At 56.9% G+C, this 12,698-nt stretch overlaps 4 protein-coding genes across 4 annotated transcripts; 3 read left to right on the top strand and 1 right to left on the bottom strand.

Moving 5' to 3' along the window:
- Positions 1-138: 138 nt before the first annotated feature.
- TRAVEDRAFT_131105 (MFS general substrate transporter) lies at positions 139-2,244 on the bottom strand (the record flags this gene model as incomplete). The annotated part of the gene is made up of 13 exons (XM_008044291.1): positions 139-533; positions 588-689; positions 748-836; positions 888-912; positions 967-1,198; positions 1,253-1,373; positions 1,430-1,496; positions 1,549-1,608; positions 1,666-1,732; positions 1,785-1,827; positions 1,896-1,924; positions 1,981-2,049; positions 2,104-2,244. The coding sequence occupies 13 exons, from the start codon at positions 2,242-2,244 to the stop codon at positions 139-141; spliced, it is 1,440 nt and encodes a 479-aa protein (XP_008042482.1).
- Positions 2,245-5,215: 2,971 nt separating this feature from the next.
- Positions 5,216-6,597, top strand: TRAVEDRAFT_173073 (UbiA prenyltransferase; the record flags this gene model as incomplete). The annotated part of the gene is made up of 7 exons (XM_008044290.1): positions 5,216-5,297; positions 5,363-5,515; positions 5,589-5,706; positions 5,761-5,849; positions 5,908-6,004; positions 6,075-6,354; positions 6,420-6,597. 7 exons carry the CDS (start codon positions 5,216-5,218, stop codon positions 6,483-6,485), a joined length of 885 nt encoding a protein of 294 aa, XP_008042481.1. The 3' UTR covers positions 6,486-6,597.
- A 1,294-nt stretch (positions 6,598-7,891) lies between these two features.
- TRAVEDRAFT_131056 (cytochrome P450) lies at positions 7,892-9,702 on the top strand (the record flags this gene model as incomplete). The annotated part of the gene is made up of 9 exons (XM_008044289.1): positions 7,892-8,002; positions 8,057-8,226; positions 8,287-8,537; positions 8,588-8,654; positions 8,714-8,953; positions 9,061-9,294; positions 9,371-9,403; positions 9,465-9,493; positions 9,554-9,702. Coding segments are annotated over 9 exons (1,284 nt in total), but the record flags the coding sequence as incomplete, so codon positions are not given.
- Positions 9,703-10,330: 628 nt separating this feature from the next.
- TRAVEDRAFT_60468 (MFS general substrate transporter) lies at positions 10,331-11,985 on the top strand (the record flags this gene model as incomplete). Its single annotated transcript, XM_008044288.1, has 2 exons — positions 10,331-10,577; positions 10,648-11,985. Exons 1-2 carry the CDS (start codon positions 10,377-10,379, stop codon positions 11,983-11,985), a joined length of 1,539 nt encoding a protein of 512 aa, XP_008042479.1. The 5' UTR covers positions 10,331-10,376.
- Between the last annotated feature and the right edge of the window lie 713 nt (positions 11,986-12,698).

Below are 12,698 nucleotides of genomic sequence, written 5' to 3'. Positions count from 1 at the left end.
GACGCGTGCTGTAAAGTAAATACCAAGGAGCGTATTGTCATTACAATGGAAAACACAATATAGACCCAACAAGTACCCGAAACACATACAACAGTCACAACAGTGCGCGCGCGCGAGTATACCGCCGCACCAGACACCCTACAATACGTACTCGAACCAGATACTATCATTCCCCGCCCCAACGATCTCATGCTTCCCGTCCCCAGCCGCGAGACGCTCGCGCGCCTTGCGCGCGTTCTCCCTCGACAGCCACGCGACATTCAGCGCCGCGCAGCCCATGATCCCGATCTGGAACACGAGCAGCGTGATCGTCGCGGACGTGTAGCGCGGCGCGGGCGAGATCGAGCCCAGCAGCCACGTCGAGAGGATCGAGCCCATGTTCGTCATCACCGGCAGCAGCGCGAGCGCGGTCGCGCGCCGGATGAGCGGCGCACTGTTGTTCGCCATCCACGTCCCGAGCGGAGGCCCGATGCAGTACGTGCCCGGGACGAGAAGGAAGAGCGAGCCGTATCGCACATGGTTTACGAACGACGCTGCAGGACGTAGTGAGCATCAGGGGAGGAAGGGGAGCAGCGGCAGTGACGTACCGTAGAAGACGGAGAAGCCGGCGAGGGCGATTGTTGCGAAGAAGATGATCGTTAGACCGCGCCGGCCATAGCGGTCGGAGAAGAATGCGGTGGCGACGGACACTGGCATTTGTCGCCATGAGCACGCGCAGTATGCAAATCAAGAGAGGTGACGACATACGGACTGCGCTCACGGCGAAGGGCGGCACGCTCATGAGCTGCGCGTGCGTCCCTGCGTATCCCAGGCTTGCTACGATGCTCGGCAGGAAGCTGAAAGCAGTCGTTAGGAACGTCCAAAGCGGTTATGTCACCCACACTCACTATGCGAGGCCCGAAAGCGTCGAACCTGTGACGCAGGAGTCAGCACGAAAGAGTGCATGCTAGTTCGTCCGCGACTCACCATTCATGAAGCCCGCGAGCATGATCAAGAGGACGTGAGGCTGGAAGAACGTGCGGAGGAACTCCGTCTTCGTGTATGTCTCGTCCTTCTCGTCTCCGCTAATGATGCCGTCTTCGCGGAGCGTCTGCAGTATGATTTGCTTCTCCTCAGCCGTGAAGCGCGGCGAGGAGGTCGGGGTGTTGGGGAGTAGGAAGTACGCCGACAGGCCGAAGAGAATGGTGAACAGCCCCTCCTGTATCTCTGAGTGAGCCGGAAATCCCTGTGATGTGTGTGGACACGGACGTACAAGAATGAAGAGCCATGCCCAGCCGGGGCGGCTGCCTACGCCATTCATCTTCAGGATGGCCGCTGCCAGAAGACCTGAGAACGCCGAGGCGATCGACGTGGCTGAGAACATGATCGCAATGCTGTACGCTCGCGGTTTAGACCTATCTACATTGAGAGAAGCAGAAAGATAACGTACCGGAGTTGGAGCTGTCTCCTGGGGTAGAATGAAGACAGGTAAAGGGAAATAGCGGGCAGCAAACCACCTGTTATGCCGGACGTCACTACAAGCTCCAAACAGCGAACTCGTGAGCTTACCTTCGAAGAGACCCAGGAAGAGCCTGGCCACAACGAGCCCAGCATAGTTGTGGACGACACCTATGAAACGATGTGACGATCAACACGGCAGCTAGACCAAACTGGTTCTCGGCTCACCTTGCAGGGTACAGGTAAGGCCCCAGAGGATGACCATTGTCGGAACCATCAGGCGCGGTCCTACGGCCTGGAAATGGTGTCAGCTTAGTTTAACGGGAAGAATTCTGGTGGTTTCTGACCTTCAACACGAGGTTCGACGGAATGTCGATCAGCGTGTACGTTCTGCAAGTGCGTCGGGTAAAAGCGTTAGAACCTATGCTAGGCGAGCTGCGGTAGGGACGTGTACGCACACAAGGGTGGCCGTCAGAGCTACAGTGTACTGGATATAAATTCAGTATTCTCACTACTTTACGAGTCGAAACCAAATGCGCTCACCTGGTAGTCAGACATGTGCAGCTCCTTTTGGAGACCAGCGATGCGGGCGTTCCCAATGTTCGAACGATCCTACAATGACAGGAAGATTAGCTTCGATCGCAGCCACCATGGAGGAAGACCAACCAGGGAAGACAGGAAGTAGATCATCGTGACCACGGGAAGCACGACCCAGTCCATCTTGCGCCATACTGCAGCGACGCGGGCGCGGTCATAGTGCGACGCCTCCGTGTCGGTGTACTCGATGGATCCCTTGGTCTCGAGCATGTCCTCACCCTTAGCAGGATCACTTGAGGCGGACATCTTGCTTGAACTTCGACGGTGGATGGTGGCGGGCTGCAGGATAAAGGATCAAGTGGCGCCGGTGTGCCTAGGTATATACACTCTGGCCGAGACGGGGCGGGAGGGTGCCTTGCGCTTAATCCCCATGATGAGCAGATGATGGAGCCGTGCGGTATCTGCCTGACACGCCGCGGTCGCAAATGGCATGGGCTAACCTTGATACGAGGTCCGAAGATCCCGCGAATGTCTAGATGAGATGATGGCGTTCTCCGACGTCCGACGCCTCAGGTATTGATGAACGTATGAATGGACTGGGGAGGAGACGTATCCTCGATGCGCCATTCACTTGTCGTGGTGCTATCCAACAAACCTTCGAAATCGTTCGGGCCAGGCACGAAGTCGGAAAGTTGGAGCGCGCTAGGAACGAGTAGTGAAACTGCCTAACGGAGACAAGGAGAGACAAGGGTGTTAGGGGTATCCGAGTGCGAGGATCGGACGGGTGGAGATGGGCGCGGGCACCTGCGGACACTCACGCGGACGGAGACCGGAAGTTCATCAGCTTCGAATTCGGGCCGCCGAACTAAATCCACATGCCCTGGGGCAGGCGCTGTTTTGTATTGTATTTTGTCTGCTGAATCCGTTATGGGTGCGTTACGTGGTCCCGCCGCTGGCCAGGAGATGGGCTATGCGTGTTCCTGTTGGGGGTGGTGGAATGAGGAAGCCTGGCGACGAGCTCGGAGTCCAAGGAGTTGGCGGGGTCCATAGGGCGCCGTAAGTAATCACTGCGTACACCCCAGTCTGAGCAAGGAGTATGCCGATATCTGCGGGACATGATCGCGAGGGCCGTACGACAGGTTCGACGGTGTAGCAACAGCTCGTGGATGCTGGCTGAACTGACTGACCTGTTCTCGCTGAGAGACTTGCGTCCTTGCGCAGTGAGGAGCCTGCGCCGCCGTCTCGTATTCTCTAGGTTCGTAGTACGAAGTAAGGTAGCTGTTACTAGCAGAGGTGGACTGCGCGCCTACCTCGCATATCCGCGACAGGCCCGTCGAGGCACGACGGCGCTCGATCTCGTTACCCCTCGCTTCGTTGTGTCGAATGACTCGCTCGACATTCTGCGACACTCTACCGCGGTCTCGCCTGGGGCGATCCGCGCTGCATACATATATAAGGCCCAAAGTACTGTAACTTGTCTCGCTGCTCAGGCTGGCTTCTCTCCTGGACTACGCTCATGCTTGGGATGTGACTCGTCGCTCGACTCTCTGTGTTCCCCGGCTCTTACTATGCCTGAACCACTTGTTGTCCTCCGAATTTGCTCTAGCTTGGGTCTCTGTGCTACTAGCTCTACGCTCTCTGCACGCTAGTTTCGGCATGTCTGTGTTGCATCCAGCGCGGCCCTGGTCCTCGACGTCCGCCTTGAATATCGGCATATTAGTATTGTTTTAGCTCGTCCAGATTGTAGCGGCTGAATGTCCACACCGCTGCTATCTTATATACTAGTAGAGCACTTCAGCTTGTTACGATAGGCTCAATGTTATATGGCTATGACTAAACGAAGCTGATACTGAACATAAGTGTGATTACTAAGGCGTACCAGGCCTAGTACTCGAGATCTAGAGCGTCTTTCGAGTGGCGTCGGATGATTGGTGTCGCATTATGTCGAAAGGACCTTGCGACACGATGTATTCTGGACTGCAGCGAGTTTGTGAAGTGTAGTCTCGTTGAGGGCCTTGCTGCATCTCACAGACGAGGCTCATATGGCGCTCGGGGAGTATCCCCCTGATATCTAGTCACAACCTCGCTAGATTGAATAGCGCTGCCATCAGCGGCAAGTTTCTACACCATATCACTATACGTAGCTTGGGGTTTGCTGGAAAAGCGCTGTACGCAGTGAATAAGGTTTTTTTTATCACTAACAATTGTTCCAGCTGTTGTCAATTAGATATAGGCCCTCGTCAAAAACCTACAGATATCTTTTTGCGCCCAGAAGTGGCGGCATCTCCCCGCGAGTACTAGCGGGTAGCAGGTAACGAGCACCGCCAGGAGGGACGTTCGCCGGATCCGTTTTGAAGTTAGAAGCCCGGCGAGTATTTCTATGACGAGTCTAAAATCTGCCTGTAAATAATAACTTCATCAAAGTCCAGTTAGCAAGCATCAGCCCGGCCCCTAGTTTGTAAGTGCGAGTTAACAACGGGTTAGAATTGTTAGACGGTTTTGTGGGCGCCTCAACAGAGCATCGTGGCGCCCGGCAACGCCCGCCACTTAGCGCCCTGCTCCGTACCAAGATTGCGCCTCACGCTGCGCCTCGACTGCGCCTCAATGTTCACTTTATTCATGCCACCGTTTGCCGGGCGTTCTCGTCGAATCACTCTCTGCTCTTGCAAGTCTGCGCAACGGGATAATCACACCCATCGGTACTAGCATATGTCAGAAGCAGGCTCAAAGAGGACGGCTCCGAATGCAGCAGGTGCGGTGAACATCATCATCAGGCCATCCGTGCGGTGCATCAGCGGGGTTTTACAACGGGGCCTTCTACGATGGAGAAGATTCGGCCTGCGATACAAGCCCGTAGGGACATCACTGCACACCAGCAACAACAACATGGTAGAGCGGGATGTCAGATCTCCTCCCAAATCTATCGCCTGAATCTGCCCTTGGCACGAGGTAACCGGCCCTTCCAGGGAATATACGTGCACGGTGTGAGCCTTTTCCCGTCGTATGTGGACACGCGTACTCCGGTTGGCGGTGTCCACTGAGGCCGCGTCGCTGGAATTCTTGGGCGGCCTCCGGCACCGCTCTCGGACGTGTCACGTCAGTAGCCTGCACTCTCACCGCGGTCATCGTTTGAGGTTTGCGGGAAGCAAGCTAGTACCGCCTTCTCGCCCTATAAATCCCTCGCTCCCGCCTCAGGCCTCGGTCACGACGATTACTCTATTACTTAGCCTTTCAGCGCACCATGGCCGTAGCACGCGGATACTTCGAGCTTACTCGACTCCACAAGCCATTCATGGGCAACACCCTGATGTTCTGGCCCTGCGGTACGCCTTTAACATATCACTATGCTCGATCCGACCGTCGCTCACCGCCGGCATCCTCGTTCCAGCGTGGGGCCTGACGATGGCGGCACGCGCTGTCGCGCTCCCCTTCCCCATCTTTGCGGCGAAACTAGCCGTTTTTGCGCTCGGCTCTTTCCTGCTGCACAGTGCTGCTTGTGTTCTCAATGACATCTGCGACATCGAGTTTGATCGGCAAGTAGGTGAGCAACGCAACATTGAACTTCTCGACATGACCTCCGCTAAGTCCGACGATTGCTCTTTGTTTCTGTGTAGAGCGCACTCGCGACAGACCACTACCAGCCGGCGTTGTGTCTGTCCGTGGTGCTACGATTCTATGTGTCTCACTGCTCGTCCCGGTTTTCGGTCTCCTTTCCTATGGTGACAGCCTAAGGTACGCGATATTCCCCGGATGGTAGTACGAGCGTCGGCTAATCCAACGCTGCAGCCTCCTACTCGGCCTCATAGGCATCTTCCCCTTGCATGCGTTGTACCCGCTGATGAAGCGCTGGACGTGGTGGCCCCAGGCCTGGCTCGGTACATCCTCCTGCCGCGAGCCTTTCTCGAGATCACGCCCTGATGCCATTCTCCCCAGGGCTCGCCTTCAACTGGGGCATCCCACTCGCCTGGGTCTCGGTAACGGGCCACATCCCGCCCCTCCCGATTTGGGTGCTCTTCTTTGGCGGCGTCTGGTACGTTCCGCGTCTCCCTCCCATCACATCGTTCGAGTATCTCCATTAACACTTGCGCGACGCCCTCTAGTTGGACGATCGTCTACGACACCATCTACGCGTGCCAAGACCGCGAAGACGACCGCAAGGTAGGCGTGAAGAGCACCGCGCTACTCTTCGGCGACCGCGTGCGCGAGATCCTCTCGCTCATGGTCGGTGCGCTCCTCGTGAGCCTCGTATACGCGGGCTGGGCGACGCGCCAGGGCGCGGGCTACGCGCTGCTCTCGTGTGGCGGCACGCTCGCGCACTCCGTGTGGCAGCTCGCGACGTGGAACGAGGCGGACCTCAAGGACCACCGCGCGAAGTTCGAGGTGCGTTCTCTTCCTTTCGCTCGTCTGTAGCGTTGGGGAACGGGGCTAACGACGTGGTGCTTCAGTCGAATGGGCTTGTGGGATGCGTTATCTGGCTCGGCATCCTTTTCGACTACCTTAGCGTCTTGTAGACCGGGCCTCGGGCCGAGATAAGTACATACGCAAAACGCGCTCCGATATATCTCCCGTCTATAGTACTAGCGTCATTACTTCATCTTAATAATGGCTTACTCGCTTATTACGCGCCTCATAGAACATGCGGGAGATGCCCCTCGCTGGCTCGTCCGGGTGGCCGCCCTTCCCTTTCAACAAGTCCCGAGCTGCACGTACGCGCTGGCCCCTGGCAGACCTGACATTGCACATTGCAACATAGCACGGCATGTCCAATTGCAATTGTTCTCACTCATGACCAGTACCCACCCCGCCCCCCGCCCGGGAACCCCGGCTCGCTCCAACCCTATCCATCACGCTTCGGCGTCCTAGCTTCCCGCCTTCTCGCCTTCCCGCCCCGGGGCGAAGGCACCTCGACTCGTCTGAGCCCCTACTGGCTACTGGCCCCGTACCTATTGCCGAGAGAACATCGGACCTTCTGATCAGGCGCTCGCCGCGCGCGCGGAGTTTAGCTCCATCCACGGATGACGGACCACAGCACCCTCCCTTCTTCTCCCGCGTGGAAGCCGCGCAGTAGCTCGCTCATCGCCATTGCAATTGGCAAGCACTGCCAGCCTCAGGCTACGCAGGGCCGGTGAGATCTTTTCGAAGTCTGCCTGCGCGCCGGAGGCTCTTGGGTTTCCGCCTGTGCGCGTTCTCTCGGGCGGCGGGGTCCTCGCCGTGGCCGGCGCTGCGTCTCGTCTCTTTATCAGTCGTTCGGGACTTGTCCTCTCGCGCACTCCGAGTCTGAGCCGTCGTCTGTCTCATACTCGTACGTAGGCGATATGATTGGCCTGCTGCTCCTCGCGCTAGCCGTATGCGGCCTGGCTATTGTCGTGCCGGAGGTGAGAAAGCGCCTAAGGCAGCACAGAGCCCTCAGCACGATTCCGGGCCCGCCGTGCCCATCATTTTGGACAGGTACGTGATTTCACCGGTGGATGAGGGGTTTTTGCTCAGGGTCGTTGCTGACGTATCGCGTTTCTGATACAGGCGTGTCTACGCAGCTGCACAACCCGTATGCGGTTGAGTATCGTGAGCAAGTGCTCACTGAGTACGGGCGTGTAGTTAAGCTGCCAGCGTTCGTCGGAGTATGTTATGTATCTCATTCAAGTTCCAATTGCTTGTCTAACTCTAATGATGCCAGGATATCCACCTGGCAATTTCAGACTCACTAGCGTTGTCGACTTTGTACAACAAATACCGTGACGCGTTCGACTTGCCTAAATGGCATTCCGAGTAAGTTGTTGCTTAGTTGTTGCTTTACCACAAGTCAGTCAATGAGACTGATCATTGTCTTACAGAACTTCAAACACGGTATTCGGACCAGGTTTGACTGCTGCGCGAGGTGAATACTCACTTTCTCAGCTGTGCCGATGCGTTCTCATGCGTTGCGACTACAGGACAACAGCATTCTAAGCAACGCAAACATCTCAGCCCTGTATTCTCTGTGCGCTATCTCAGAGACATGGTAACAATGTTCAACCAGGTCGCGCAGGACGTAAGTAATCCTACATGTCACCAATAAACCAGTTGATGCTGATACTTTTGCTAGCTCGTAGACACGTTGCACGGTCAGGTTTCGCAAGAAGGCACTGAGGTCGAGATGTCCGAATACCTCAGCCGCTTTTCACTGGAAGCCGTCGGGCGTACCGCACTCGGCTACTCCTTCGGCCCACTCGACGTGCACGGCACGGACTACAGTCTCGCACTTAAGGAGTTTGGGTGGGCACCCTTACCATCACTTTTCGCGTCCCTTTCACTTTCTGACCTCGTGGTTCACAGCCCGACTCTAGTGAAGTTGCACCTCTGGCGCCCCATCCTCCCCTGGCTCAAATGGATATTCCCACTGGACGTGCTGCGCGCCGCCGCGTCGGTATTCCCGTGGAAAGTGGTGCGTCACATGCAGGCGATCTCGGACAACGTGTACCAGACGTCGCGCGAGGTGCTGCGCAAGAAGGGCGAGACGATCAAGCTGGGCGATGCCGCGGTACGACAGGAGATCGGGGAGGGCAAAGACCTCATAAGTATACTGTGTAGGTGGTTGGTGGTGCCTTCCATTCATGCAATCCTGACGCTGTGGCAGTGCGACAGAACATCTTGGGGTTGGAGGGCGAACGGCTCTCGGAGGATGACATTCTCGGGCAGATGTCGTACGTTTTGTCATCAACGCAGACATGCAAACTTGAACACTGATTACTGTGCTTTTCAGCCTGTTGTTGCTCGCAGCAACGGATACCACCTCTGCTTCGATCACGCGCGTTGTTCAGCTACTCGCTGAGAACCCCAAGGTGCAGGAAACACTACGGCATGAGATCCTCGACGCTACCACACATGTGGGGCGAACTCTATTCGATCTGGACTACGACGCGTTCGCAAAGCTGCCATATCTTGAGGCTGTCGTTCGCGAGTCTCTTCGCATGTGCGTATGCTTCCGCGCCTCTCCTACAAAGTGCTCACCTTCAGTGCAGGTACCCCGTATTCTACATGGCAAACCGCGTGTACGTGAATCTTGTACCTCTGCAGCCTCATAGCCAACCACTAATGTATATACACTAGGTCCGACGAAGACGCCGTCCTCCCGCTCTCAGAACCTATCACCGGCACAGACGGCAAACCCATCCACGAGCTCTTCATTCCCGCGGGCACGACCATCTGGCTCAACATGCTTGGCTCGAACCGCGACCCCGCCATCTGGGGCCCCGACGCGCACGAGTGGAAGCCCGAGCGCTGGCTCGCGCCGCTCCCCGCAAGCGTTGTGGACGCGCGCACCCCAAGTGTGTTTGCGAACATGTGCGTGTTTATTCTTGTGTTCCTGTGAACGATGTAGAAGCTGACGAGATCGCGTGTGACCGCGCCGGGTGTGCAGGTCCACGTTCGCGGCGGGCCCACGGTCATGCATGTCAGTCATTATCCCATGCCTTATTTTGACTTTCTCACAGCAGCTAACTTTGTGCATCCAGCGGTTACAACTACGCCCTCGCGGAAATGCGTACGTTTCTCCTTTACTTTGTACACTAGAGGATCGAACACTCATACTTCCTACCGGCAGGCATCGCCGTCGCGCACCTCGTACTCGCGTTTAAGTTTACGCCGTCGGACAAGGAGATCGTGTGGAAGCTGGGCGGGATTGTCTCGCCCTCAGTGCGGGGCTCTGATTCAATGAAGCCTGAGTTCCCGGTGGTCATGGCTCGTGTCTGAATGGGTAACGGCTGCGTGTTTCGCACTATCTCGACTCTTGTACGTTAGCATAATGGCACCCGGGCCGTGTCGCCTGTTTCTTTTTACTATCACCTTACTATCACCTTTGGTTCTACATGAATGCCACCAGCAAGTAGTGATCGGGGTTGTGGGGTGGTGCATCTGTTCGCGGCACTGTTTAATCTTATCTGTATCGTCCGAGTCAGGTATCGTCCTGCCAAGACGGCCGATCCCCATATTCTCCGAAGTGGCCAATAGGCGGTCGTTATAGGTAGGCACCATATCCACGTGGGTCCATGAAGGCCTCGGCCCTTAGGGTACACACATTTTCAAACATGCACACTCAAGTACTCATCGACCATCTCTCCCTCCAATCTCCTTCTCTCTATAATGACGCCCTTCAACCCGGTTTGTGTCAAACGCAGGTATGCACAAGACAAAACGAAGCGCTGGCGCACGAGTCAACACGATTAAATATTATACCCTTCCCGGGGCGCGGGAGATAAGACGGCAGCGGAAATTCAGCCACAGAGAGAGATAAGCCGGGCAAATTTATTGGGACCTTAAGGTCTCGTCCGGAGAGGCGCAAGCTTAAGTACCCTGGCTGCAGGTACCTTGTGAGCGACAGCGACCACGACCACGACCACGCCAAACACGACGAGGACGACAGCGACATGGCATCATCCCCCTCTGAGAAGATTGCGGTCAGCGAGCTCGAGGCGAGCCGCAATGGCGTCGATGGCGACCTGGCTAAGCGGGTGCTGCGAAAGATCGATCTGAGGATCATCCCGTTGCTGTTTGTGACTTACATGCTCAACTTCATGGACAAGACGATCCTATCCAGCGCGTCTGTCTTTGGTCTCCGAGATGACACGGTTCGTCTGCTTTCCCGAGGCGCTGAATCTATCCTGCACACACGATATACTCATACTATTTCTTTCGTAGGGTCTAGTCGGCCAGGACTACAGCTGGGTGTCGTCCATCTTCTACTTCGGCTACTTCGCATGGGCATACCCCACTACCCTGCTCATCGCCCGGCTCCCGGTGGCCCGGTACATGACCGTCAACACCTTCATCTGGGGTGCCGTCGTCGCCCTCACCGCCGCTTGCTCCAACTACGGCGGCCTCCTCGCCGTGCGCTTCCTCCTCGGCGTCGCCGAGGCCACCATCACGCCGGCCTTCATGTTCATGACCACCAGCTGGTACACCCGCGACGAGATCCCCTTCCGCACGGGAATCTGGTTCTCCGGAAATTCCATCGGCGGCCTCGTCGCGTCGCTGTTCGCCTTTGGCGTCGGCCACATCAGCCTCACCGACAGCGTCGGCCCGTGGAGGTGGATGTACATCATCCTCGGACTCGCGACGTTCCTATGGGGCGCCGTCCTGTGGTTCGCGCTCCCCGACAGCGTGTCCTCCGCCAAGTTCCTCACCCTTGAGGAACGGCAGTGCGCGACGGCCCGCATCATCGTCTCCGGCACGGGGCGCACGGAGAAGACGACGTGGAACTGGGCGCAGGTGCGCGAGTGCCTGATCGACCCCAAGACGTGGTTCATCTTCGGGCTCGAGCTGGTCACGCAGATCCCGAACGGTGGGACGCAGAACTTCTCGAACCTCGTCATCAGGTCGTTTGGCTTCACGAGCCTCCAGAGCACCCTCATCAACATCCCGTACTCTCTCCTCGCGGGCGGCTTCATCATGCTCACGGGCTGGCTCGCCGGCCGCTTCCGCCGCGCGAACTGCCTCCTCATCGTCTGCGCAGTCGTCCCCTGCGTCGTCGGCTCCGCGCTCATCTACTCGCGCAACCGCCCCGGCATCTCCCATGGCGTCCAGCTATTCGGATATTTCCTCCTCAGCACGGGGTCCGCCGCCATGCCGCTCGCGCTCTCCCTTGTGCAGGCCAACTACCGCGGCGTGACGAAGAAGATGACGGTCACGGCGATGCTCTTCCTCGCCTACTGCGCGGGCAACATCGCGGGGCCGCAGCTGTTCAAAACGACCGAGGCGCCGACGTACAATACCGCCTTCCGCGCGATCATGATCTGCTACTCGCTCGCTATCGGCCTGGCGGTGGGCCTGAGGACGTACCTGGGGTGGGTCAACGCCAGGAGAGCGAAGGAGGAGGGCTTCGAGGGCAGCGCAGGTGCTTCTGGTACCGTTGGCGAAGGGAAGGTCGTAGACGTGGCCGATACCGGTGCTGGTGCGGTGAACGATGTCGAGCTGAAAGGTCGAGACTACGAGGACCTCACGGATTGGCAAACTCCTGGGTTTAGGTATCGTCTATAAAAGCCTTCTGACAGAACAAAAGGATGGGAAGGGCACATGTAAACTTGTATGCAATTCATAGTAGTCGATATCACACGGCCGAACGCGCCTTCGTCGATTGGAATAAGAGGAAAGGGGAGGACACGCTGGTTATTCAAAGTACGCAAAACTCTCAATAGACGCCCGTAACCGGCGGGTCCCCTTATAATAAGCGAAAACGCTAGTGACGACGAGGCAGCACCGCCTAGGAGGTGACCTATGGGGCTGCTAACCTCTGCAAGAACCAGGGAGGAACTGAAACGCGAGAGCATACGCACCTGTAACGAGGCGAAGAGAAACAAGAGGAAGAGGCCTGGCCTCCTCTTGCTTCCCGCCGCACCGCTACTTCGTCCCAACGAGTCTCCGATCCGCCGCGAAGTGTCGGAATGCATTTTGGATGTTTTCAGCTGTCGGATTGAGAGCGTGAAGGTCAAGACGGTGTAGTACGAAAATAATGAGAAGACATGTGCGCACCTGACTGAAGGAACAGAAAGTTCCGGGATGACCGAGGAAGACTCAACCACTGAAAGGAATATTCTGAAGGCATGAGAACTGAGATGTAGAGACGGATCTGAAAGAGCGAAACGAACACCAGACGTACATGATGAGGAGAGAAGCAGAGGGAGTCAGGCCTGAACTCCCGCTGCTTCTCTCCTCAGCGTGCACACCACCGAGCGAGAAAGTCTCCACCAAAC

The sequence above is a fragment of the Trametes versicolor genome, assembly GCF_000271585.1.
Source record: "Trametes versicolor FP-101664 SS1 unplaced genomic scaffold TRAVEscaffold_10, whole genome shotgun sequence".
Taxonomy (NCBI): domain Eukaryota; kingdom Fungi; phylum Basidiomycota; class Agaricomycetes; order Polyporales; family Polyporaceae; genus Trametes; species Trametes versicolor.
This window is presented reverse-complemented; position numbering and strand designations above follow the sequence as displayed.